Here is a 25,502-nt window from a genome sequence, read left to right as displayed (position 1 = left end):
AAAAAAAATAGAGCAACACTTAGGGGCAGTTTATGAAAGAAGTGTTACAGATGGAAGTATTACAAGGCAGGGGGGAAAGAAAGCAGGTTGAAAATAAGAGTGAGGAGAGGAAAAAGCAATACAGTGAAACGAAGAAGGGATACTACTAAAGGTAACTGCAGAGAAAACAATAGAATATGAGAAACTAACATTGAAATGTGGTCCTCTGAAGGCCTATAAGAGACGAGATGTGGAGGAAGCTTGAAGCTACTTTTAGTATGCACATTCCTAAGAACTGGAGGCATTACTTACTTTCCTGCCTTGTCTGCTCATCTGGCTCATATGATGATATTATCTTCTCCACACGCCTTTTGTCATATAGGGGATACAGGATCTCATTCAGTCTTTGATCACGTTGCTTCTCATTGAGAAATGTAATCAGCTGTTCAATACTGATCTTGCAACTTTTGCCTTGAGTGCTGGAAAATAATAAGTTATCAATTATGGCACCAATAAGAACAAGGAAGTAAAAGGCTTAACAGTTATTTGCTCATGTTGAGGAACACAGAATATAATAAGTAAACATTATTTAGAGCTATATTAAAATGTATTTAGTGCTTCCCTACTTGAGCACAAACCCTCATTTTTCCAATGTACTGAAGTACTTGAGACAACCAAATAGCTCATAATCTGCTAATCCCCATTACTAATTACCATATCAACTATAACAACTGCAAAACTGATAGACAAAGAAGTGGAAAAGTGAACCTTGAATTTCAAGCCTTCAGAGCTTTATATGTAATTCCTCCATCTACAGAAAAGGGAAAATGCCAAATAGAAAATGCAGACAAGCAGAAAGCTGAAAGAATGAAAGAAAAGTTACTCTAAGCTGTTGATCAGGAAAACACACGGATCAGATGAAATAACTGGCTGTAGGTGTCTTTTAATGTGGGGAGTGTTCTCTTTATTAAACATTACTGTATACAGGGTGTATCAAAAAGAACCATCTGATCTGGCACATCTATATTTCTGGAACTACTGTACATACACAATGAATTTTGTTTTTTGATGAAAAGGAAAATCAAAAAGTTTATTTTTTTTTTATTTTTTTTTTTTTTTTTTTTTTTAAAAACAAGCAAATCTTGAGTTACAGCTTCCACAGCTGATGTTATGAAATGTCTCAGTTCATTCATTGTTGTTGGTAACAGACACACAAAAACAGTCTTTTATAAACCCCCCACAAGAAATAATCACATACAGTCAGGTCTGGTGACCTTAGAGGCCAGTAATGTAAGGCTGAATAATTTGGTCCAGCACAACTGATCCATTATTCAGTAATCCTTTGATTTTAAAATTCCCACTATTACAGATGCCAGTGTGGTGGTACCCCATTCTGTTGGTAAATGAAGTCGTTCGAATTAGTCTCCGGCTGCGGGAAAAGAAAGTTCTCAAGCATATAAAGATATGTGCTTCCTGTAACAGCATTCTCGGCAAAGAAAAACAGACCATACACCTTCCCCAGTGAAAGTGCACAAAACACATTAAATTTTGGAGAGTCCCTCAGATGTTGTACAACTTCATGTGGTTGTTCCGTATCCCATAATCTCACATTATGGAAGTTCACCTTTCCATTTAAATGGAATGTTGCCTCACGGAAAAAGTGTGGAAGAAGATTGCCATCCTCCATCTTGCCAAGAACGACATTAAAGAACTCCCCAAGTTGTTCTTTGTCACCTTCATGAAGAGCTTGGAGTAGCTGAATTTTGTATGGTTTCATGTGTAAACGTTGATGGAACACACACCAGAGAGACATTAGGGGCATGTTGAGCTGTTGAGCTGCACGGCGATAGGATTTCTACAGTGGATGCGTTTCATGTCTGTGTGAGACTCTTGGGGATGGGCCAGTGATTTTCCCTTACACAATAAACTGTTTCTCAGAATTGTTCATGCCATCATCTAATGATCTGTGCTGTAGGAGGATCCACACCACTCCTAGTACAAAATTCACACTGAACAGTTATTACTGATCCGCACTGAGTAAATGAGGCAATGATTTGTTGACAATAACATTGCTGAAGTGGAATTCTTTGCCTAGAGTCTCGACATTAACCAAATGCAGCACCTGCATTGCAATGTCAACTTCACTCCAGACCAGAGCGTGCAACATCACTACCTATTCTGATTCTGGCTCTTGAGGAAGAATGGGCTGCCATTCCTACACACACACATTTGAACACCTCACTGAAAGTGTCCACAGCGGAGTTCAAGCCATCATAAAGGTGAAACATGGACATATCCTGTATTAATGGTTTACTTACTGAAAAACAAATTTTTGTGCCTATGGAACTTTTATTGATTGGAAATAGATTGTAATATACCTTACTTAAAAATTCATTAAAGGAGTACCTAACTATGGGTAGTTTCTTCATTTCAGTCTATTATAAACACAGCGGCAAGCACACTTAGCTGCTGTCCTGTGCACATACTGTATGTTGCAAAATTGTCTTTATAACTCTGATCATGTACCACGGAAATAGGCAGAAAGGAACAGTTTGCAGCATAATGTTCACACACACGTAAAGCTGATTTTTTCTTATTTGCCCATGTTAGTTATTGACTGACCACCCTACAGCAGTTGGCATATTGTTTGGAATGATTTGTACGGATCTAACACCCAGGTGCTGCAGAACCCGATCACATTTTGTTACTGGGTGGGACTTGCATGAACTGTGAGCTCACATCAGAGCAGCAACACCACACTTTAATGAGGACATGGAACTGGAATATCACTTAGATAACTTGTGTGCTACAGACAGGGCACGCATTTAAGGTGATCATCCATCCCTCCGTTTTTTTGTGGTCATGATTTTTCTAGCTCTGTTCTGAATTTTTTCAAAAGTAATTTGGGACACCTGGATTTAACAATTATGAAATGATTTATCCTGAACTGTATGTTCATTTCACCTATATCGGTATGCTGTTACTGAAAGGGTATTTTCCCAAATGAGTAGTGTATGGAACAGTGACAAAACACAGTCTGTTGTAGGAACTACGAAAGCAATGTTAGTGACTAGAAAGAATTATTATGAAACTTGAATGTTTTCATAAGGCTTTTGAGAATACAGACATGCTGAAGAAAATTTATATGACTGATAAATATTGTATGTCTGCTTACACTCCTTCGTCTTAGACGGTACTAATAATATATAAATTAATGTACTTTTTGTAACAAATTAAAGTGACAATTTGCCTTTATTATGTTCAATTCAGACTTTTTTTTATAATATTACAATTATTTAATGTGTCCCGAATTTGACTCTAGAAAATGTGGTCACCCTGATACACTGAACTCTGCTAAGTGGCTACTAAAATCTTACGTGCATATGAACATTGTGCCGCAAACTGCGCTTTTATACTAGCCCCATTTCCTAAATATATGTGATCAAAGTAGTAAAGACAATTTTGGAATAACCTGTATTTTCCATACTTCGTTATTGAGACAATGGGAAGCTGCTGACAATGGGCAACCGTGAATAGCGCAATGCCACCCTGCCCGCTGGACAACTGAACGCCTTAAATGTCATTTGCCTTCTATCGCATCTGAATATGAATGTCTCTATAATGCACTTTCACAAAACCTTGCTACTCTCATGTGTAATTTACATCTTCTGATCAGTAGGAGGCATGCATCCATTGGCGTTGTTAGCACTAAAATGCCAGCAAGAAAACATTCCCCCTCTCATGTTCCTGCTCCCCATGGAACATCATGGCCATTGCCCACCTTATCATCTACAGACTTTTTGTGCCTGGGAAAATAATGCAATTTGACCCACACATCCGGGGTTTTTGAAGCTTTTGTCTGGCATTGGCAATTTAAGTGATGCCAGGCCTGCCTCGATGATACATCAGGTTGATTAATTATGCGTTAATGGCATCTGGAACAGTTGAATCCACAACGGTATATGAACCAATTTTAAATGATGAAAAGAACAATTACTGGATTCAGTTCATCACTAAATGAACATGTGTACTACCTATGTTAACTTTGGCATACCCCTGAGATATGTCTTCACTTAGGGCAACTATCTGTCAGTATAATGTAGCACTGCTTTAGTTCAGCTAATTAAAGTATTGCAGGCTGGTTTCACTCACACGAATGAATGGATAGCTCAGTCAGCTAAAACACTAAAGAGTGGTTTCAGTTAAAAGAATAAGTAAATGGTTCAACCAACAGAAGATTATTGATTGTTTTCACTTGAAAAGAAAGAATGAATAATTCAATAAATATGCAAAGCTGCAACGATGTCAAATCTTTTCATTCAATTGCTCTCATTCGAAACAATGAAGGAGTAGTCCAACTGGCTAAATCGATTGTTTTCATTTGGTTGCTCCTGCAGACTAGTTTCACTCAAAAGAATGAATGAATTCAACTGATACGTATAACTACAACAGAATTAACTGATTGTTTTCCAACAACCGAATGAATCAATTGCTTTCATTCAATTGTTCCCATCACTAACTTTGGTCAGCCGATATGTTCCCAACATACAACAGATAATTATGGATGACTAGATTTTTTTGACTGGTTGTTATTATATGGACTACTGGTATATTGATGCAATGTGACATTACTCATACTTCTTTATTTTATTAGGTTGGTGCATAGGTTCATAGTGTTTTTGTTTTGCAAGTTAGTATTTGGTTGTTATGGGTTTATTTATCAATTCTCATTTTTTATTTGCAGTTCACTGTTGCTTTTTGAGGTTATGTATTGTCATTTCAGATAGCGAGTGGAGCTGTGGACATTAAAAATGGATTAAGTGGAGAAATGGGAACATTTCTGACATAGTCCTCTGTTTGAGATCAATACATGGGTGACAGCAGTGGAGGCAGCCAGAAACATTTGTGTCATGTATGGGGATAACGCCATTGGGCAGAGCATTGCAAAAAAATGCTTTGATCATTTTAAGGAGGATTATTTTTACATTAGTGACTCTCTGCATTCAGGAGGAACTTCAGTGTTTCATGAAGACTGTTTAAACATATTAATTCACAATAATCCATGTCAGTGTACTCCAGAACCGGCAGATGTGTTAAGCTGTGAACATTCCACCACTGTAGAGAGTTGCAAGCAACAGGGAAGGTTCAAAAATCAGGTGTATGGGTACCGCATGCTCTAAGCCAAAATCACAAAAATTAGCCTTATGTACACCTCTGCTTGCTCATAATCAATTGTCTCGTGAACAAAGCCGACCATTCCTATCCTGCATTATTACTGGTGTTGAGAAATGCTGTCTTTATAGTACTGTAAGGAAAAGAAAGGAATGGTTGAGCCCAAAGAAAGCAGTAGCTCCCCATGTAAAGACCTGCATGCATCCACAAAAGATAAAGTTATGTATCTGGTGGAACAGTGACGACATGGTGCACTATGAACTGCTTCCCCGAGTTGTAACCATCACCCCTGACATTTACTGTCGCCAACTGAGATGTCTTGCAGACACAATCCATCAACAACAACCAGGAAGACTGTGTGAAGTGATGCTACTCCAAGATAATGCCCAACTGCAGTCTGCTAGAGTGACAAAAAACACTGTACAGGAGTTGGGTTGGGAAGTCATTCCATACCCCCCTTATGCGTCTAATCTTCCACCTTCAGACTTTCACCTTTCTTGCTCTTTACCCAGCAACATTCAAGGAACTTCCTTTCCAGATCAAAACATCCTTCATACATGCTTCAACGAGTTCTTCGCCTCAAAACCACGTGATTTCTACAGTCACTGAACCAAAAAGTTACCCCAGTACTAGCAGACTTTTGTAAAAAGTGAAGGAAAATACATTATTGATGATGAAAATCTCTCTCATTTGTATCTACTGTGTTTATTAAACTTTTGGAAAAAACGCTATGAACTTATGCACCAACCCAATACTGTTCACTTGTTCATACATCCCATGATATGATTTATTCACTTGTTCTCCTTTTTATGTGTCCAATTATAAATTAAAAAACAATGACAACTGATCAGAAATTAGGGATAAGACAGCTATAGAATGAAGCTCTGTTTCGAGTATTAGTCCAAAATGAATAAGAAGATTATTCAGATTGCAATAACAGTAAGTTTAGTACAGAGTACTCAATATGGATATTAGTGTGTTTCTTAAGGTTACTTTTAACGGTTTCCTTTGCTTTACTAATCTCATTTAATCGTTCTTTTCTATTTTCACCAATTTAAATAGAGAACAGCCCTTCATTATTTAGTCTGTGTTTCTGGAAAGGAGAGTAAATTTTAAGTTGTTTGATTAAGAAACTTTTCACAAGCAGTTTGTTTACGTACAGCACCCTCTAGACCAAATTTTTGTAAACATGATTTCTTGTTTACTGATAATTTAACTAATTTATTATTTATTATTTTTATCATAAGTAAATAGTGCCTGTTTTGCCATAAAATTGTTCCACTTGGCTGACTGTATGGCGTAGGAACTGGGGAAGTAAACGAGGCACTTCAGTGATTAGACAGAATTTGCAGAAGAGATAGAATGAGAATGAAATACGAGAGGAGAATTGCTGCCCTTCAAGCTGAATTAGACAAGGCCAGGTAAGATCGGGAGAGGTTAAGAGGGAAGAAGGGTTAAAGAGAGATGGGAAGTGGCAAATGGTAACACAAGGGACAAGCTTAGAACTACGACAGCTTTGTGGTGAATGTGAAAAGTATGTCTGACCAGCTGCTTTAGTCAGAAACTGATGAGCCTCGCATAGATATAGGTGTAGACAGGGCACAAAAAACTCTCAGTTATAAATTGAGAAATATGATCATAAGGAAGTCAGTAAAGAGAAAGAAAGTTTTGTTGTTAGGTTGTGCTCATGCTGGAGAGCTAGGCCAGCTTTTGGAGGATGAACTAGGAACAGAATACCACATCACCATTTTTTTAAAATGTAGTGCTGGTCTGGATCTGCCTCCATAGCTGAGTGGTCAGCATGGCTGACTGCCATGCAAAGGATCCAGGTTTGATTCCTGGCACTGCCACGGATTTTTCCTGGAGAGGACTGGAATGCTGTGCACTCAGTCTCATGATGTGAACTGAGGAGCTACTTGACTGAGTAGTAGCTGTTATAACTTCAAGCTGAACAAACATATTTCAAGGAAGACGCAATACATGAAAGTCACAGATCAAGTAAACAGAGTAAGACGTGTGTACACTTTAACAGTCAAATCATAACTCAGCCCAAGTCTAGCGGCCGCTGGCTGGCTGGCCGCATAGGTGGCACTGCTGATGCATGGCTGGCAGACAGCGCCACATGTAGAGGACGCGCGTAATTGCGTGGTGGCACTTTGAAAGATCGGTGAGTCACAACATTTTTCCCCCCTTTGAATTTTTTGCGCAGGTCTTAATGGAGGTGGCCTGTAGATTGCTAATGTCCATAGGTGTTGTTTGACTGGCTGTAAAGTCTCGAGGAGGCGGCTTCGCGTATGGACGGAACTGTCCCCGATGATAACGGATCGAGATGACAGGAGACGTGGGGGTCGAATCTGCTGGGGCCCCGTGCACCAATCTGCCCGTTGCGACAAGTCCGGTTGCTATAACAGGAGACATGGGCGATGTGTCCGCGTCCGTAGGAGAAGGAGGCGAGTAGAGTTGCTCCGACAGATGATGGTCATCTGGTTCCTGCATGGGCATGTCTCCTGGTGGCATCACTTCTTGTGACGGCACTGATATGATGGTGAGAGGACTGCGTTCTGAGTAATGAGAGATTCCAGTATCCCGAGCATCAGGTAGAGCCGAAGGTGGTGTAGCGGCATCCGGAACAGGCGTTGCCGGCACACGAGGCCGAAACTGTTCCGAATGATGCACTGCAACACCCGTGTCCATCTGAATTTCATACAGGCATCGGCCACGGTGTTGTAAGATGCAGCCAGGACTCCATTTTGGCTGCCTGCCATATCCCCATACCCATAAAAGGTCATCGGCGACGAACCGGCCAAGCGAAGGCACCCACGGCCGTGAGGTGGAAGGCTGCAGAAGATGGAGTAGCGTGCGGGGCTGTTGGCCATGTAAGAGCTCAGCCGGGCTGTGGTCGCCCATGGGGGTGAAACGGTAAGAAGCCAGAAATTGTAGAAGCACATCATCAGCAGAAGAAGTCATGAGTTTCCTCATCTGAGCATTAAATATGCAGACCAGCCGTTCAGCCTCACCGTTTGACTGTGGATGGAACGGAAGGGCCGTGACATGCATGACGCCATGATGGGCACAAAAATCCGCAAAATTTGGAAGAGGCAAATTGCGGACCATTATCAGTAACAATAGTAGAGGGAAGGCCTTCCAAAGACAAAATGAGAGCTAGAGCATGGGTGATTTCCGAGATGGTAGGCGACGTGCAACGGACAATGAAAGGGAAGTTAGAGTAGGCGTCAGTAACGAGAAGCCAATAAGTACCTAAAAAAGGTCCCGTGAAGTCAGCATGAATACGCTCTTTGGGCTTCTCAGGCGAAGGCCACAATGACAAAGATGACTTCGGGGCGGCAGCCTGTGACGCACAAGGGCCACAGGCAGTGACCATGTGTGCGATTTCAGAGTCGATGCCGGGCCAGTACACATGACTGCGTGCCAGAGATTTTGTGCAAGAGACACCCCAGTGCACTTGGTGAAAGACACAGGTACCACAACACGCGGCGAAGCATTGTCGGGGGAAAGGAGGATGACACCATCCCTAGCCGTGAGGCGGTAGCACAAAGCGTAGTAGTTCCGCAACAGATCAGAAGTCTTAGCGGATGGACAATCTGGCCAACCCTTCTGAATACAGCATAAAAACCGGCAGAGGGTAGGGTCAGAACCCGTAGCAGCCGGTCCCCGGTGATGGGGAACATGTCCACAACCCACTGCTCGGCAACATCCAGGTGGAAACACAAAAGTTCGTCCCTATCGAATGTCAGATCAGGACCCATGGGAAGGCATCAGCATTCGCATGTTGAGCCGACGGCCGGAAATGAATCTCATAATTGAAATGAGACAAGTAAAGAGCCCAACGCAGGAGGTGGTGTGCAGCCTTGTCGGGAAGTGATATTGATGGACGAAACAAGGACACAAGTGGTTTGATCCATAGAGAAAAACACCAAACTTATGAAGAGCATAAATAATGGCCAAAGCTTCTTTTTCAATTTGAGAATACTTTCGTTGGGCATCCGTGAGCGTTTTGGAGGCATAAGCAATGGGTTGTTCAGAACAGCCGGCCGCCGGTGGCCGAGCGGTTCTGGCGCTACAGTCTGGAACCGCACGACCGCTACGGTCGCAGGTTCGAATCCTGCCTCGGGCATGGATGTGTGTGTTGTCCTTAGTTTAGTTAGGTTTAAGTAGTTCTAAGTTCTAGGGGACTTATGACCTCAGCAGTTGAGTCCCATAGTGCTCAGAGCCATTTGAACAATTTTTTTTGTTCAGAACCGTCAGAAAAACGGTGCGCAAGGACTGCACCGACCCCGTATTGAGAGGTGTCCGTGGCAAGAACAAGATGTTGGCCAGGTTGATAGGTAGCCAGGCACGGAGACTGTTTCAGCATAGTCTTCAATTTCTGGAAAGCCGCATCGCATGATGCAGACCAATGAAAAGGCACGTTTTTATGCAACAGGCAATGCAACGGCTGAGCCTCCGAAGCAGCAGACGGTAAAAACTTGTGATAGTATGCTATTTTCCCCAAGAAGGCCTGCAGTTCCTTAACAGATGGAAGGCGAGGAAGGGCATCGATCGCAGCGACAGTTTGCTGAAGTGAACGAATACAATCCTGGGAGAGTTGAAACCCCAAGTACGTGATAGATGCCTGAAAAAATTGTGATTTCTGAAGATTACACTTAAGACCAGCAGTCTCTAAGACATGAAAAAGTGTGCGGAGATTTTGAAGATGTTCATCAGTGGTGCAGCCAGTGACAACAATGTCGTCCTGGTAATTTATACACTTAGGGACAGTGAGCAATAATTCTTCCAAGAATCGCTGAAAGAGTGCAGGGGCGCTGGCAACCCCAAATGGCAATCGTTGGTATTGATAGAGGCTGAAAGATGTGTTAAGGACCAGAAACTGCTGGCAAGCAGCATCGAGAGGACGTTAATGATAAGCTTCTGACAGGTCAAGTTTAGAAATATACTGGCCTCCAGCAAGTTTAGTGAACAATTCTTCAGGTCAAGGCATAGGGTAAGTGTCGATAAGGCATTGAGCATTTACAGTGGCTTTGAAATCGCCACAGAGACAAATATCACCATTTGGCTTAGCAATGACAATGACAGGAGAGGACCACTCACTGGAAGCGACAGGAAGCAAGACTCCTGAAGCAGTGAGACGATCCAGCTCCCGTTTGACCTGATCACGAAGGGCCACAGGAATAGGCCGAGCCCGAAAAAACTTAGGCCGAGCCATGGGTTTGAGCGTGATATGAACTTCAAAGTCGTTTGCACAGCGTAACCCAGGAGAAAAATGGGACAAAAATGTCATCGACAAGGAATCCAATTGAGCACATGGAATAGCATCAGAGACGATCCAGCTCCCGTTTGACCTGATCATGAAGGGCCACAGGAATAGGCCGAGCCCGAAAAAACTTAGGCCGAGCCATGGGTTTGAGCGTGATATGAGCTTAAAAGCCGTTTGCACAGCGTAACCCAGGAGAAAAATGGGACAAAAATGTCGTCGACAAGGAATCCAATTGAGCACATGGAATAGCATCAGAGACGATATTGACAAGAGTCATCTATGGAGAACCCAAGACCGCGAAAGGCATCGAAACCAAAAAGATTCTCTGTGTTACTATGGTCGACCACAAATATGGGAACAGTGCGAACGACAGATTTGTAAGATTCCTCAGCATCAAATTGTCCCAAGAGAGAAATCTGCTGTTTATTGTAAGTCCGTAATTGCCTAGAGACAGGTGACAGCATTGGAGAACCCAACTGAAGATACGTCTGAGAATTGATGATAGTAGCAGCGGAATCAGTATCCACCTGCATGCGAACATCTTGACCAAGTATTTGGACAGTGAGGAATAACTTCCCCGATAGGGAAGAAGTACAATTGACAGACAACACAGAATCAGAATCAACGTCATGTTTATGAGCATCATGTATGCGGTCGGATTTGCAAATGGATGACACACAACCCTTTTTTTTGCATTTGTGACACACGGCCCAATGTTGTGGACAATCTCCTTGTGAATGTTTTGTAAAACACCGCGCACATGAAGGAAGTTGCCATGGGTTTTGCTGCAGTTTCTTAGAGGTTTGTTTACGGTTAGGCTGAGGCTGCGCTTGGGAGCGTACTGAGGCCACGTCAGCCGGTGGGGACACGCCACACGCTTCGTCAACATCAAAAGGTTGTTATTTCCCCGACGTCGCCCCATGCCTCTATTTGCGCTCCAGTGGCGCGAGAAATGTTAAAAGACTGAGCAATGGATAGGACTTCATCTAGAGTCGGATTTGCCAACTGAAGGGCACGTTGCCTAACTTCTTTGTCGGGCGCCGATCTGATAATAGCATCCCATACCACGGAATCAGCGTAGGATTCTTTGTGAACTTCAGTAACAAATTGACACTTTCTACTGAGGCCGTGATGCTCAGCAGCCCAAGCGCAATAGGATTGAATCAGTTGTTTTTGACAACGATCAAAGGCAACACGAGAGGCTACCACATGCGTTTGCTTTTGAAAATAGACGGACAGAAGTGAGCACATTTCAGCAAAGGACAAAGATGCAGGATCTTTCAAAGGAGCCAATTGTGACAACAACCGATACATTTGAGGTGGTATCCATGAAAAGAACAGAGACTTACATGTTTGTTCGTCCGCGACATGAAATGCCAATAAGTGCTGTCGAAGACGTTTTTCGTAATCAGACCAGTCTTCTGCCATCTCGTTGTAAGGAGGAAAAGTAGGTAGAGATGACGACGAGAGACGCCCCGCATTCGATGCTGCAACGAAATCACGAATGGCATTTGTGAGAAGCATTTGCTCGTTCTATGAGACCTTGCAATAGTTGCTCTAAAGTAGCCATGGAAACATGTGGGTCAATGATGGAAAAGAAAAATCCCATCCTCGTTGCCAATTGTTATAACTTCAAGTTGAACAAATATATTTAGAGGAAGACGCAATACATGAAAGTCGCAGATCAAGTAAACAGAGTAAGACATGTGTACACTTTAACAGTCAAATCATAACTGAGTCCAAGTCTAATGGCCGCTGGCTGGCTGGCCACTTAGGTGGCGCTGCTGCTGCATGGCTGGCAGACAGCGCCGCACGTAGCGGATGCGCGTAACTGCGCGGCGGCACTTTGAAAGATCGTCGAGTCATAACAGTAGCAACTCCAGATCACAAGAACTAACAGAGTCCAGGAGAGTAATGTGCTAAACCCTCAACCCTCCATCCACATTCGGACATTCAGTGACGTCGTCAGCAGAAACTGATAAGGCCAGGGCCTGTGGATGGAGTAGTACTGGCCTGAGGTAGGTAACAGAGGATTTATTATCACTACGTAAAGACTTCATCAAGCAAGACACAGTTGTTATGCTGGGTGGGCTGGATAACAGTACTGGCAGAGAGACTGGGTACAATATAGTATGTGACTTGTAAAAATTTCATCAGCATTGAGACAAGCTAAAGTTGACTTTGTATCTTTTCTGGGATGACATGACCAATCTCATTTGAACTGTTTTGTTGGGAGAGTTAATTTGGTGTTGGAAAGCTGCTAATGTTGGCTACAGGATCACATATTGGCGCAATTCTTGTTGATTCCTGGGATTATACTAGGCATGGCTTTCTCCTCAACAGGAAATGGAAGGATAAACTGGCTGGGCTAATAGCAGAAAACTTAAAGATGGGTGGAACTGTCATGAGTAGCACAGTACCAGAGGTTACAGAGCAGAACTTTTTTAGGATATGGAGGACAGAAGTAAATAAGATTTTGAGAGAGACCTGGATTGAAACAAAACTTCAGTTTGAGAAAGAAACTAAACAGCACAATTCTGGCATGCTGCATCAGCATTTTCAGCAATCAGCAGAAATTTTATTTCCACAAATTTTATCACAGCCACTGTGAAAGCCTAGCTATCCTTATTGCATCAAAGTATTTGAGATTAATAACTAAAATTAATAAACTACTTGCGGTATAGATGTGTTAACATTTTGTGGTCTAGCTGCGAGCTATGCTCGCAGTCCCTGCACTAAGCGTTGCTGACAAGCGACATGCTACGCCCACAGTGACGTAAAAAAATACACAGAAAAAAACTACGGGTTATACTTGCAATTTGTGTGTTTTGTTATGCGGCCTGATGGTTTATTTATGCCAAAAATCGACTAGATAGCAGCACCAACAAAAGAAATGTTTGTGTCTCTAGATTCTGACACATCCACGTGTAATCAGTGCCGGCAAGATGTCATATACTGATATCGCTTACACATGAAGAATTTTTGGATGTTCTATTCAATGATTCAGAGTCTGAAGGAGCATTTTGTGACAATTCTGAAGATGACAGAGATATTGCCAATAATTATAACATATTTACCAGAATTCCGACTTTGTGGTATGTTGAAACATGTAAGAAATAGTAGGCTGCTTGTACATGTTTGCTATGTATATTTCATGTAATATATTTTGACTTCTAATGATAATACAGTTTATCCAGTTGTACATATGAGTTATTTATATACAAAGGAATAGCTTCACAATGATATTGAAATGACGTCTCAACAGGAAACGTGTACAATAGATCGCAAATTTTGGAATGGTAATTACTTTCAATATCTCTCTATGGCGGACTATTATCCAATGTGTGATGTTGTGCTGTGCATCCCAGAATGCTTTAACTATTTCACATGAAAGCCAATTATGTGTAGAAATAAATTATTAAAAAAATAGTAATCTAATTTAGCTGTGTATTGTGATTTTTTTACTAAATACATTTCAGTTGTTTTTATAAAACATAAACAAGTGCAATATTCTTTCTACCTACAATAAATCCTACCATAAAACTCTTATTTTCCTCGTTTCAGCTACAAACTTTTGATATCAGAGCAAATTTAAGTGAAGTTGGTAACTATGATGTGGTATTTCATTTTAAAGTTTAAAGTACAGTAGTAAAACAGAAAAAACTGCAATTATTTATCTGTAACCATTCCTGAACTATGATTTTTTTGAAAAATGACAAAAAAAACCAGTCTGATGTGCTAGAATGTCATACTAAGTCCCAGACCTTAAAGTGTTAAGTTTCACTTTCTCGAGAATTCTCAACATTTTTTAAAAAAGGTAGTATATAGTTGGCTTTTTAATCATCTGGTAGCATAATATATTGTCACAGTCACAGTTCATATTGCTCAAAGGTTCTGATATTGAGAAACCTGTCTGCACACACAATGAGAATTTACTTAATTTGTTACACAACAAATTACAGACCACTTGTATATTTAGTGATCTATCAAAGGCATTTGACTGTGTAAATCACGATATACTTTCAAGTAAATTAGAATATTATTGTGTAGCAGGAAATGCAACAAAATGGTTCAACTCCTATTACCCTGACAGGAAACAAAGAGTGTTAAAAAAGGAAAGAGACATGTATTAAACTATCAGCCAACATCCACCTGGAAATGAATTACATTTGATGTTCCAAAATATTCCATATTAGGGCCTTCACTTTTTCCTGTTCATATCAGTGTCCTTTCATCAGTGGCACTGTCTAGTTTGTTCTGTTTGCAGATGATACAAATATTGCAATAAACAACAAATCACGTAAAGCTTTACAAAGATCGGCCAATGAAATTTTCACGGATATCATTCCTAGACATAATGGTTCCTAGACAATTCCTTGTCACTAAACTTTGAAAAAACACACTTTATACAGTTCATAATTTTTAAGAGGTTTCGCACCAATATATGGCTACAATACCAAACAACTAGACAGAAGAAGTTGACACATTAAATTGTTGGAATTACTGCTTGATAATACGTTCAACCAGAAGCATATAACAGAACCCCTGAGGCACCTAAACCAATTTCTTTTTACACTGTGAATGTTGTGAGACATAGTTGATATTAAAAATAAAAAAAGCTACTATATTTTGCTTACTTTCATTCCATAATACCCTGCAGGATTACCTTTTGGGGTAACTCATGCACCCAAGCAAAAGTTTTTCGGATCTAAAAATGTGTAATGACAATTACCTGTGATGTGAACGCAAGAACATTCTGATTTTCAATAACTTCCGTTCACCATCATTGTGCCGGCACTTGTCATTACATCGGAACAATAACAATTTGTTACACTTGGCTGATGAGGCATATCAGTCAGCATACCAAAAACCCAGGAAACACTTAGGACTATGAAGTATGGTTCCTCTAATGTGACATATGGTGCGCAGTCTAGTTGAAACAAGTGGTGCGGTCTACTTATCAACAAGATATCAGAAGTTTCACTAGTGTGGTACTATTTGGGAATGTTTATTTGGCAATACGGGGCTCCAAGCGGCAGCAGTGTTGTTTCCAGGTTCTGATTTCTGTGTAGCTCCATACTCTTCAGCCATACTATATATATAACATTATAAGGTCTGATGCCAGTGATCAATCATGGCAGGGGAAAACTTGTTGGTAAATATACAATGTAGTAAGTTATGTAAAGGAAGTATTTTAAGGAATTTATCGATATACATGTTGATATATATGAGTGAAATATAAGAAACATATGATATACATGACCAGAAATAAGGGAATAGAAATTGCTCTTTTGTGTGTGTAGTACTATTTGATTTGAGACATTAGCTTATATCAACACTCAGTAGGAATAATATAAGATAATGCTTCTATAGCGGCACCTATCAATGTTGTCAACCTGCTTAAAACTCATTAACAAAGAGTTTTCAAAGGGAAAAAGAGAACCAGTTTTTGAATAATGCTGAGGGAAAAAGAGGGTGTGGGCAAGGGGGGGGGGGGGGGGGCTGAGAGGGAAGGGGTGAGTGAGTGAGTGAGTGAGAGTGAGAGTGAGAGTGTGTGTGTGTGTGTGTGTGTGAGAGAGAGAGAGAGAGAGAGAGAGAGAGAGAGAGAGAGAGCACTAGGAATGACTTTTCTTGAAAAAAGTTCCATTTGTTTGGACACTGAGGAAGTTTAATGTTTTTATGTTAATTAAGCTTACCATTAAGAACATCATATTTTTATGAAGAATCTTTGTAAATAATATAAATAAAAACAGTGACAATGAGGACAAGGCAGAAAGGCATATTGTAGAGGAGGAGAATATAAAAAAAATGTTTTAAAAGTCTGCATGACATGACAGCAAGGGGATGGAGACAGGCAGTGACTGACAGATTTGATAGAGTTGCTGTATGTGTATGAGAAAAGGGCAACAATACGGCAATGTATGCAGATTTGTGAGGGTCTCACAACTGTATTGTTTCAAGGGTTGATTAATGAAAATCTAAAATAATTTGTTGCTTGCAGATTTTTTAAATAGCATCTGCCAGATAACTTTAAAATTGCTGTAACATGCACTAGCGACAATAACTGTGTGACATTAGTATGAATACTGTTATCTGTAAGCACTAATTCAATGTACCATACTCACATTGATTGGAAAAGTTCTTCAATGTCAGTTCTTGGACAGATCTTGTGGTACAGTGCATAAAACTTGTTGAATGTGAAATCTGCTGCATCAATTGAAGCATGCTGTAAATTAAAAAAATTACAAATATTGTTACATTCCAGTCTGGATTTTCCATTGTTGTAAAATTACAAATACAATGTTTATTCGACTGAGCTCATTCGTAAGCAAAGACATAACCTTCAAGAATAGAAAAATATGCATTAAAACATGTCATTATCAAATAAGATAACCTACTTTTCTGTGGGGCAGACCCAGCTCAGATAGACCTTTGTAGACCAGCTTCTCTGTTTGTCCAGATGCAAAAGTTTTGGCTACAACTCTAACAGGAACTTTGCCCTTGGGATTCACGAGCAACCGCAGACGCATCCAGCTGAAGCATGAGACATATACTTTTTGGCAGAGGAAATGAAATGATAAGAAAAAGAGTCTTTAGGATGAATTCATGCAGCATTGGTTGTCTCCATAGTAGACTGTAATAAGTTGTTAAGATGCCACACCATATGACCTCTAGTAACATTTACAGGTGAAATAAAAAATCCTTTACACTCTTTGTTTCTAAGACAGCTTCATTATAATTGTAGGCTTCACCGAATCATTCCATTATGACTGAATGGTTAAAAGTGAGTGAGTGAGTGATTCTGGCCTTTCGGATTTCCTCACTATGCTTGGTTAACAGTGTGATTTGGGGTGCACAGCTGAGTTGCTATTTCCATTTTATGCAGTGTGTTTCAACAATCAACCAAGTTATCTTCATCAGGTGCTGTGAGCTGCATTACTATGTGTACTGACGTCCAGACAGTGAATACGCATAACAACAATATTTGCAGCACCTGAGGAAGACAATAGATATACACATTATTTAACTCTACAGAATCACAAACCAGTCAAAGCAAAAGACAAAGGGGTTGCTGTAGTCTCCCTGATTCTCATCAACATCATCAACCTGTTGCAAAAAGCACACAAAAGAGACACTTTTTGTTGTAAGCACAGTTTCATGGGATGCTGTACACTATGCACCTGTGAATTACATTATTATTGGACATGAATCTGAAACTACCACTTCATTATTTCAGTTGAAAACCTTCCATGTGTTTTTGAAATCTCTATGGATTAGTAAACATGTTTTCAAACTCAGAAGTCAGTCACCAGCTCACCTGGCTAGAAGGTTTTTCAGCTGAAGATGATACAGCTACATCAAAAACACACATGAGGTGAATATGGAACCTCTGAGAAAGAATGAAAATGCATCTCCTTTTATTTAATAAATCCACACCTACAACTAGTCATATTTACTTGAGCAATGGCAGAATCACCATATTTTATAACAGAAGAATCAGTTGTTGCAGAGAGTACAGTTTATTACAGTACTAACACAAATAAATAAGCACAAAAACACCACAAGTTTTAATCTTGTGAAATAAATTAAATAACAAAGAATATTAGTGTTCATATTATGTCTTAATCATTCTGAAGAAAAGCTATTAGAAAGTTAGTAAAATTTTAATGACTAGCATGCAAAAATCTGTACTTTACATTGGAAAAACTTACTGTTTCTTTAAGCACATCATTGGGCATATGTTGTCTGCTTTCACATTGTGTGTGATTTTCCTCAGTCCATCTAACCAGACCTAAAAAAGTGGAAAATGAAATATTTAAGTCAGAAACATGCTGTCATACATATTGTAGTCACTTGTTCACTAAAAATCCTCTGCACAGGTATCTAATCTCGTCTAGGCAGTCCCTATGGAAGTGATACTTATTGGGTTAATGTATTCCTACATTCCTCACTCAATACTGATTCTTGAAACATCACAAGCAGGCTTTTGCAGCACAGTTGACGTCTATCGTCAAGCATCTGCCACCTGAAGTATTCAGCTTCTCCATGTTACATTCCCACCGGTCAAACAAACCTTCATTGTATACTTTAAATACCCCCTGTTAGTTCTATTTGATACAGCTTTCACACACTTGAACAATGTAGTAAACTGTGTTGTGTAAATATTTTACAACCCAAATCTTTTGTATATTGATTGCCTTATGGGAGTGACATAACTGACTAATTGATATGTGTCAAATGCAGTGTTTCTTTAACTCTGAGATGCTCTTTGATCTTTCTGTGCTCATTGGCTTGCAAATGTGTTTGGTTTGTGATTTGTGGCTGATTAATAAAAGAGAATATTGTCATACCAATAATGTGTGTATGTGTTTTATATGTAGACAGTAGCATTCCTATATAATTTGTGCCCCCGAAGAAGAAATTGTGTTCTTGCGAATAGGTTATTTGCCATGATTCACACGGATAAATTTCTTTATGGGCAACACGAATAATCTACTGCATGCCATTGAAAGTGCCATCCAGTACATTAAACATGAAACTGAAGTTCTGCAATGGCCTTCTCCTGTATTTCAACCACTGGATTCCACACCACACGCTGAACAAACTTGGAGCAATGTGCTAATACCCATGCCGGTTTTGTCATCACCAGTTACACTGATGCAAGCGCTGATCAGCACCTCTCACAGCCCCACTGCACTGTCAAGTTACATTAAACCCACATGAACATGCTATTGGTGCTGGTTGCTCAACCCGCGTCAGTACCACCCACAAGAGCTTTCTGTCAGCTTTCATGATCCTCCCATATCATGTTTACAATTACAGGCTCTGCCATGTATGCCCAACCAATCAAATATATGTTTTGTAATCACAGAAGATATTTTTGCCCACCAACAAGTCTGTGATGACCCCGAACAATTAACTTTAGCAATCAGAAACCTCGAACAAAGAGTGACCTCTTTGATGTCATATATTATCTTATGCCTCTCTCCAACATGCCTACAATGCTCTCAAAATGGCACTGGTCTCACATTGCACAAAACCAACACTTCAAATGCTCATGCAAATTCTTAGCATAAGAAGTATGATGATAAGACACCATCTGAATTCCGGAGACATTTGGTCAGAATGATTGATGTATCATTTCGGATGCACTGCTGCTACACATCTGGCAACTGCTATCACAAGTTCAGGTAACCTTAATTGTTCTTGAATGAAAGCTATTATGCAAGCTGCTCCAAGTTGCTTAGAGTGCACACCATACTCGTCTCATGTGCCAAAGTGGCCATCGCAACAAATGTTGTTTCTACTGAAGACAGCCAAACCATGCTGGACCAGTCTGATGAATCAATGCTTTACTGTGATGCCACCTCTGCTCAACAACTGTTAGTATACCTGAGGACCTCTGAACCCTCCAGGCCACTGTCAATAAATTGGCTAAGCAGTTAGAGACATTGTAACTACAAACCATAGCTGCAGACAGAGCGCATACATACCACATGCTTATTTTTGAGTCTTGTAGTTATGAGCTAATTCGGGCACGCATTTTCTGGTTTCACGGACATTTTGATCATAAAGTTATGAAGTGCATGAAACCATGTTCATACCCAAAAGCCAAACGCGATCTGGTTTAGGTGCAACAGATAGTGACAATCATGTATAGTGCCTACCCCAGAGGACCTGTGATGCTTTTTGATACACAAGCCACATAGAATTACACATTCTACTGCCAGCTGTAGTATGATACGAACACTGTCGCCTCCAGCATAACTACACTCTACAATGTCACTGGGACAGTCAGTCACTGATTACTCTTCAGGCTTGGTGTTTTTAATCTACATGGGCACAGACGTCAGCACACTGCTGGCCACATACTATCCTGATGTCAAGCAACTCAGTACGATGCCTTTAATGGCAACCAACAATTCTGTTATATGCATGTATCGTCACAAGACTTTGGTGTTTCACATCAGACTTACATGGGTCCTTGCATGTTAACTGTCAATGCACAACCAATTTTGGTCACACACTTTCTCAGCAGGATAAAAGAGGAATGTGATGAAATTGAAGAACTGGACAGGAAGGGAAGACACGACTTACTATACAACAGAGTAAAGACTATGACATGGGAACAAAATAGAGCAGGAAGTGCTACTATAGAAATTTTGAGTAAAGATGAAGAGGTAGTGTATAAAGATCATGACGATGTCCTCCAGAGATGGCAAGAATATATAAAAGAGCTATATGACACAAATAGCAAACCAGAAACTCTGGAACTTGAATCACACAACAGTGTAAGTGATGACGAGAAAGGACCGACCATCATAATGGAAGTAGTAAAGTCTGCCATAGCTGCAATGAAAAATGGCAAAGCGGTAGATACAGATACAATACCGGGAGAAATACTAAAATGCTTGAACCACGATGGAATAAGAGAAAAATTGAGGTAATGTAATAAAATATATGACAGTGGTGAATGGCCTGAGGACTTTCTGACAACAGTAATGATTCCATTACCGAAAAAACAAGGAACCAAGAAATGCAGCGAGCACAGGACAATCAGCCTCATTTCACATGCAGCCAAAGTGATGTTAAGAACAATTAATAAAAGACTTGAAAAAGTAATGGAGGAGAATCTTGGCGAGGAGCAGTTTGGCTTTAGACAGAATACAGGCACCAGAGATGCAATAGGGCTCCTACGAATCTTGGGAGAAAGGTTTAATGAAAAAGGAAGAGACCTATATATGTGCTTCATCGATCTAGAAAAGGCATTTGACAATGTGGTTTGGGACAAGGTGGCGACTATAATGAGGGAAAAGAGAGTGGACTGGAAAACCAGAAGACTTATAAACTCATTATATCTTAATCAAAAAGTTTCAGTTAAAGTGAGAGGAGAAAGTACAAACTGGATCAGACTAGGAAAAGGAGTAAGACAAGGATGCTGTTTATCACCTACTCTTTTCAACCTCTACTTGGGAAATATGATTGACCAATGTTCATTAGATGACAAAGGAGTAGAAATTGGAGGAAGAAGAGTAGGGTGTTTGAGATTTGCTGATGACATGGTCCTTCTAGCCACAAGGGAAAAAGAATTACAGGATTTGGTGGACACCATTGCAACTAATGGAAAAAAATATGGAATGAAAATTAACACAAATAAAACAAAAGTATTGGCACTAGGAGGAAATAAAGAAATAAAAATTATGCTGAATGGAGAAACACTAGAACAGGTGCAAAATTTTAATTATCTTGGAAGCAGGATAGACACCGACTGCAAGTGCACCACAGAAATTAAAACAAGGATAGCAATGGCAAAAGAGGCATTTTATAAGAAAAGGAGAATCTTCTGCAGCGGTCTGGACAGAGAACTCAGAAAGAGACTCATAAAAGTCTTGTGCGGAGTGTTCTTCTATATGGCGCTGAAACATGGACTATGAGGAAAAAAGACAGAGAAAGGCTGGAGGATTTTGAGATCTGGACATGGTGGAAGATGGAAAGAATAAGTTGGATGGACAGAGTAAAAAATGAAGAGGTACTGAGAAGAGTGGGAGAGAAAAGACAGTTAATAGATGTAATAAAGAGAAGAAAAAGAAATTGGATTGGGCATATATTAAGAAAGAATGACGGACTGATAAAAACAGTTTTAGAAGGTTATGTAGAAGGGAAAAGGAAGCGAGGAAGGAAGAGATTCCAGATACTGGATGACATGATGGATGGTACAACATACAGCAGCCTTAAGAAGGAAGCAATGGATTGCAGGAAATGGAGAGGCAAAGGACCTGCTAATATAGCAGATAATTGATGATGATGACTTTCTCAGCAGGCTGCTTCAACTGTATATTTACAGAATGCTTGCCTGATGCATTCCATCAATGGTTGCACTATTCTTGGTGTAAAGGCTCATTTGATAACACACAACTCTCACAGGGTGGATAACTTAAAACACTTCTGTACTGGACAATGAAATGGGCCAGTGAGAGTTCTACCATCACAAGTTTGTTTCAGAGCTAGTAACACTGAAGATGACTGTCAAGCACAAAATTACTAGGCTATGTACAGAAAATAGTGTGTTTAAAGGTATTCTGAAGGTCATAGTATGTGAACCATAAGTGGCCTGCAAAACATTGGAAATGCTTAAGATACACAGCAAATGGTGAAGCCATGAGGTGTCACCAAACAAACAAACAACACACACACACACACACACACACAATGTAACATGGTATTTGTACCACCCATGGTCTGCCTGTTTCCATGAGACCAAAATTATTTTCAAAGAGGTGTTACATGTCTGAATCACACACCATTCACACAGTCCTTGGTGCTCACCATTCCATCTAGTATGCACGAAGAATGGTTCAGAGCATCACTGTTATGATTATCATGTGGTGAATGCCCAAACAGTCCCAGATACCAATATCAAACATCCAGAATTTAACCAGTATTCTGGTGAGTGTGACTATTTTTAGTGTGTTGCACTTCCAAAAAGCATATAAGAAGATTCCAAAGGAAATCAATGACATACCTAAGGGCAGAGTGACAGAGGTTAACTGACTATGAAATTACTCTCAACAAGGACAAGTGCTTCATCAGTGAACCTGTGGTAACCTTCCTCAGCTGTAAAGTGTCGGCACATGGCTTCACACCCTTACCTGGGATGTTGGCTACTCTTTGTGCCTGTCCATGGCTGCAGAATTACCAAAAACTGAAGTGTTTCCTCAGCATGGTTAATTTTTATTGATGCCACTTCCCTGGAACTGCTGCAACACAAATGCACTGGCTGGCCACATCAAAACAGGCAAACACCCCCTCTATTGGACACCGGAGACAGAAACTTTCAATGACTTGTAAGAAAGCCTTGCTGATGCTATGGTGCTCGCTCATGCCACTCCTAGGGTACACTGAGCTTCGACTGTTAATGCCAGTCAGTATGCTATCAGCACTACGTCAAAAAGTGAATGGACACTGGCAACCTCTGAGTCTCTTTTCCAAAAAAGGGCAACCCAGCCAAACACATCGGAGCACTTATGACAGGGAGCTTTTAGCAATTTATGAGAGTATCTAACATTTCTGCCCACTGTTACCATTTACACTGACCACAAAACCATCATGTCGGCATTCCAAAAGATCAGTGACAAGTGCTCTCCATGCCAATTCAGACACATCAAATACATCTGGAAACTTACAATGGATGTCTGCTGCATTCATGGCGCCAATAAAATTATAGCCAACTATTTTTCCCATATCAGCAGCCTATCACCTGTTTTGAATTACAATGACCTCGCCACTGCTCAGTCTACAGATCGACAACTTCAACTGTTATTGCATGACTCCTACATCAACCTATACCTCCAACTGTTGGATGTTCATGACACCATGGCAAGTATATGGTGTGATGTATCTAGAAACAAACTGAGGCCTTACATCATGCCTCTCTTTCGATAAATGGCTTTTGACAGTGTCCTCAACCTGCTGCACCCTGGAGTCAAGGCCACAGGCAAACAAATAGTTGATCGATTTTTATGGCCTTCAGTTAGGAAAGATGCAAGTGCCTCAATTCATGTGCACACACATTTTCAATGCAGCAAGATTGAATATCATGTGCACACAAATGTAGATATGTTCCAACATCAATAATGAGATTCATGCACATCCACATTGACGTAGTTTTCCCTCTTCCCCCATCTGGCTACAGATATACATTCATGGTGGGGGACAGATGTACACAGTCAGCAAAGGCTGTTCTGATCAAGGATATATCTGCTGCGATGACTGTTAGTTTGTTCGTCGAGATCCGGTTGGCATGTTTTGGTATCCTTTCCACATAACTGCAGACCAAGGGTGACAGTTTAAGTCAACCTTTTCAAAGAACTGTCAGAACTGTGTGGTTTCCATCGCCATTGTATCACAGACTACCACCTGACAAGAAACTGCACGACTGAGTGATGGGACAATAGTTTAAAGGCTGCCCTAACGGCCACAAAAATTCTTGGACTCAAGCATTGCCACTGGTTCTCCTAGGATCATGAATGACCTTCAAAATAGGCCTTAGTCCCTCATCAACTTAAACAGTCTAAAGTGAACCTCTGAGGATTGTAACAGACTTCCTCATATCCTCAACTCCGCCAGGTGAGTCACAGCTTCCCTATCTGGTATAATATCTGCAGGTGCAGTGCCCTTCTGCATTGCACCATAGGTCACACCCAGTTTCTCATGCAAAGAGTGCCAGCAGACTACTATCATGTCATGTTTAACATGGATTTCATCCATCCACCGCTGCAACCTCCCTGCTCTGGACCCTTTCCAATTCTACGGTGAGGGGAACACACAACGGATATTGTCCAAAACAGCAAATGCGCCACACTTTGTCAAGTGGGTTAAGCCCACCCAGATTTACCACCAACTTCATATGGCACTACAGTGACACTTGGGGAACAACTACATCACACTCGTCTCCAACTGTCTCCTACCCAAGTCACAATTTCCAACCTCTGCTCCCCACAATCAGCTGTGGCACATATTATATTTACATGTCCATCACACCCAGCCATCACATATGAGCAGTCCACATATTCAAGCTCAAATTCCCATTTTTCCCCAGTGCCCCCTGGCGGGTGGGGCAGGGGGAGGGAGAGGGGAGGGGTGGAGGGGGCGAGTGACATTGTAGACCTTGTTAATATGTGGTAAGTGCAGTGTTTCCTTAACCTGGAGATGCTCTTTGATCTTTCTGTTCATACTAATGGGCTAATGTGTTCACTTGTGATTTTTGGCTGAGTGTAGCAAAATTGAAGATTATCATATCACTAATTCGTGTATGTGTTTTATTTGTTGACGATAGTGTTCCTACAGCCTTTTCCCAATATCCCACCAATGATTCAAATCCTGCCATCTGCTTTACCTACTGAAGTATACCAAGATGGAATAACTCCATTTGCTATAATACGTCTGCTAACATAAATTCCAGTCTTTTTGTACTCTGCTGTCTTTCACATTCTTAATATTTATGGTATACCACATATACATGACAGCTCCAAATTCTTTTCCAAACTGTGTTTCTGAATCTTATTATTCAGTGTAT

At 40.6% G+C, this 25,502-nt stretch overlaps 1 protein-coding gene across 3 annotated transcripts in view; it reads right to left on the bottom strand.

Annotated features, from left to right (window-relative positions):
- The window catches only part of LOC126198524 (1-phosphatidylinositol 4,5-bisphosphate phosphodiesterase-like), a 590,920-nt gene that overhangs the window by 363,606 nt on the left and 201,812 nt on the right, over positions 1 to 25,502 (bottom strand). For all 3 annotated transcript variants that reach the window (XM_049934913.1, XM_049934915.1, XM_049934914.1), the window contains exons 5-8: positions 18,139 to 18,218; positions 16,825 to 16,960; positions 16,552 to 16,652; positions 292 to 458 (exon numbers count right to left, since the gene is read on the bottom strand). In XM_049934913.1, the coding sequence (XP_049790870.1) occupies positions 292 to 458; positions 16,552 to 16,652; positions 16,825 to 16,960; positions 18,139 to 18,218 (484 nt within the window). The remainder of the gene's footprint in view (positions 1 to 291; positions 459 to 16,551; positions 16,653 to 16,824; positions 16,961 to 18,138; positions 18,219 to 25,502) is intronic.

This window comes from Schistocerca nitens, chromosome 8 (assembly GCF_023898315.1).
Source record: "Schistocerca nitens isolate TAMUIC-IGC-003100 chromosome 8, iqSchNite1.1, whole genome shotgun sequence".
Taxonomy (NCBI): domain Eukaryota; kingdom Metazoa; phylum Arthropoda; class Insecta; order Orthoptera; family Acrididae; genus Schistocerca; species Schistocerca nitens.
The sequence above is the reverse complement of the archived record's forward strand: the minus strand, read 5'-3'. Positions and strand labels throughout refer to the sequence as shown.